We start from the raw sequence: 2622 nt of genomic DNA on the forward strand, positions 1-2622 counted from the left end.
TTTATAGATAATCAGTTTACTTCGTATTAATATTGCATGGCCTTTCCCCAGAAAGAAATTTGACCCATTTTCTTGTTGGTGAAACGATTAGCAAATAGAATGATACAATAACATAAAATATATATATATATAAGTGGTTCATGGCTTTTGTTCCTGTGTGTAGATATAATCCAGATGAGCGACCAACGTCCTCCTCATCAAGCACTCCTCTTTCCCAACTCCTTCACATTGATCATCCTCCACCTTCTTTGCCTCAATATTCTGTCAAAATTGGCACGTAATTAATTATCATTAACAAACGAATTAAATCCATAAACATGTATTACTAATTCTTTTTAATGATACATTGAATCCCATAATTTTTTTTTTTTAAAAAAAAATTGTGAGTTCTGATTTCTAAATAATCCATAAGATAGTGAACTTTTGATACGCATTACTAATAGAATATTTTTTTATGTTACGCAGCTTAAAAAAAAAAAAAAAAACGTACTTGTTGTTGGCCTGTGATCCGGGGGTTGAATGCAGGGTAGGGGCGGCCGGCGAAGACGAGAGCGGAGCTGAGGAGAATGGTTAACATGAAGAAGGTGATAAACTTGGCCATCTTTTGAGCTTATAATTAGCTTCCTGTGAAATATGAGTACAAGAATGAAGAGAACGGGGTAAAATGGAGAGAATTTATATAGAGGGGTTGAAACTGCGATAAAAGTGCAAACGGACACAGGCTTAGCTATATGAGCTGGAGAACACGTGATCTTTCCCTTTTTTTCTTATTAGGTCACCGTTGTAATTTTAATCCTTATCCTTTTCTTGTTTTTAAGGGATCCATCTCTTCTTTTTAGTCCCTATAATAAATCCCGTTTGACCTATTTTTGGTATTGCCCGATAATAAAAGGGAGATTTGTGGGTGATTTAGAGCACAATAAATGGCATCCTAATCCTAAAAATAGTGATGGGCACACCAAAGTTGTTGCTCTAGTTACGTCTTTATCTAAAATATTTATGGAGATTTTTAGTTTATTGACCACAAATTAAACAAAGCACTTTGATTTGCTATTAACTACTCATCCATAGGGCAAGGAAAAACTAATGGTGCGTTTAGAACTCGTTTAAAAATAATTTTTTTTTGTATGAAAATAGAAATGAAAACGTTTTCAATCTCAGATAGAAATCATTTTTAAAAATACATTTGTAGTTTTATCAAGAGATTATTTTCAGTATAAAAAACTCATTAATTTCTCTCTCTGTGTTCGAGAGAGGAGAAAATGAAAATAAAAAATGAAAAACGACTAAAAGTCATTTTTCATTTCTCTCTCATTTTACACTAAATTAAACAATTATTTTTATTTCTGTTTTTTATCTTTAATTATGTCAAATACTGTTTTAAAATTATTTTCATTTTTTTCTCAAAAAAACATGAAAATAAAAACAAAAATAATTCTAAACACGTCGTGAGTTTTAATTTTCCGTTATGGCTTTGCTTTGCTTTTCTTTTTCTTTTTTTGTCATAATTAATTTTTATCTTTTTGGTGTCGGCCGTGCGGCCGTGAATGAGTTTGATGATCTATACGTGCATGTGTGAACCCAAGAAATTTCAACGACTTAACCAACAGCTCTCACCCTACACTGAAAGACAATGCAGCCTTTTTGCTTTTATAAGTTTCAGCTTTCCATGCAAAATATAATAGCACGAGGTATTAGTGGAAAAAAAATGCTTTAAGTTTCACTTATTTAAATTTTTAATTTAAGTTAATATGTAATTTTATATGAGAATTTTTTATTATAATAAAAAAGTTATATGTTACTGTTTATGAGAGCTTTTTACTGTAACAAAACTTAAATTTTAAACTTAAATCGATAAAATGAACGGGACCTTAAAGTGTTATATGCATCATTTTTGTTAATTTAAGAGTGAGAGGGAGAAAGAGATAGATGCTGAGCTCAAGAAAGATCAATGACTGGGGAACAAATCACTTGGGGAATCATATTTTTGGGTAAAAGACAATTACTCTTCAATTTGAAAAGTTTAATTTATTTTTAAAATTATAGTTAAATAAATAATTTTGTTGTTTTCAGAAAAGTTTCTTTTGTAATGATTCGATTTAGGAAACTTTACTTTTCCTTAATTGGGATATAATGTATGTTAATTTTCCGTTTTGTTTTCCGAAAATTTTAAGTTACTTTATTTTATTTATAACTCCCTAATTCTTTCAGAACAATTTAGTAGCCTATAATTAATAATATGTTAAAGGCATGGAATTTTTATGAATAAAATGAGAGAGCGATGTTCAAAGTGAATTCAGAGGTTTAGGCAGACCGTATATTTTGATGTGGAGCGTCTTCCTCATATGTGCTTGCTACATCAGTTAACTTACTCGCTGTTTGTTTCATTAATGTAGTTCAATTCAATTCTTTTTAAACAGTGAGCATAGTTTGAATTATATTATCCGTTTGGATTGAATTAAACGGCCCAACTTAGAGTTTGGTTCCTCCCTCAAGTTAAATGGTTCAAACCATTTTTAAACAGTAAAAAGTGTCCACTATCTTTGCTTTTCACACCCACCAAATACAAATTTGAATTCTATTCTCTGCTCAAATTAAAACTTTAACTACACATCTAAATGT

The 2622-nt window shown here is 30.4% G+C and overlaps 1 protein-coding gene across 1 annotated transcript; it reads right to left on the bottom strand.

Moving 5' to 3' along the window:
- LOC21385325 (phytosulfokines 3) lies at positions 1 to 649 on the bottom strand. Its single transcript, XM_010097780.2, has 2 exons — positions 491 to 649; positions 1 to 261 (listed from the first exon to the last, which is right to left on the bottom strand). The coding sequence occupies exons 1-2, from the start codon at positions 599 to 601 to the stop codon at positions 139 to 141; spliced, it is 234 nt and encodes a 77-aa protein (XP_010096082.1). The 5' UTR covers positions 602 to 649; the 3' UTR covers positions 1 to 138.
- Positions 650 to 2622: the final 1973 nt, after the last annotated feature.

Source organism: Morus notabilis, unplaced genomic scaffold, assembly GCF_000414095.1.
Source record: "Morus notabilis unplaced genomic scaffold, ASM41409v2 Scaffold6164, whole genome shotgun sequence".
Lineage (NCBI taxonomy): Eukaryota > Viridiplantae > Streptophyta > Magnoliopsida > Rosales > Moraceae > Morus > Morus notabilis.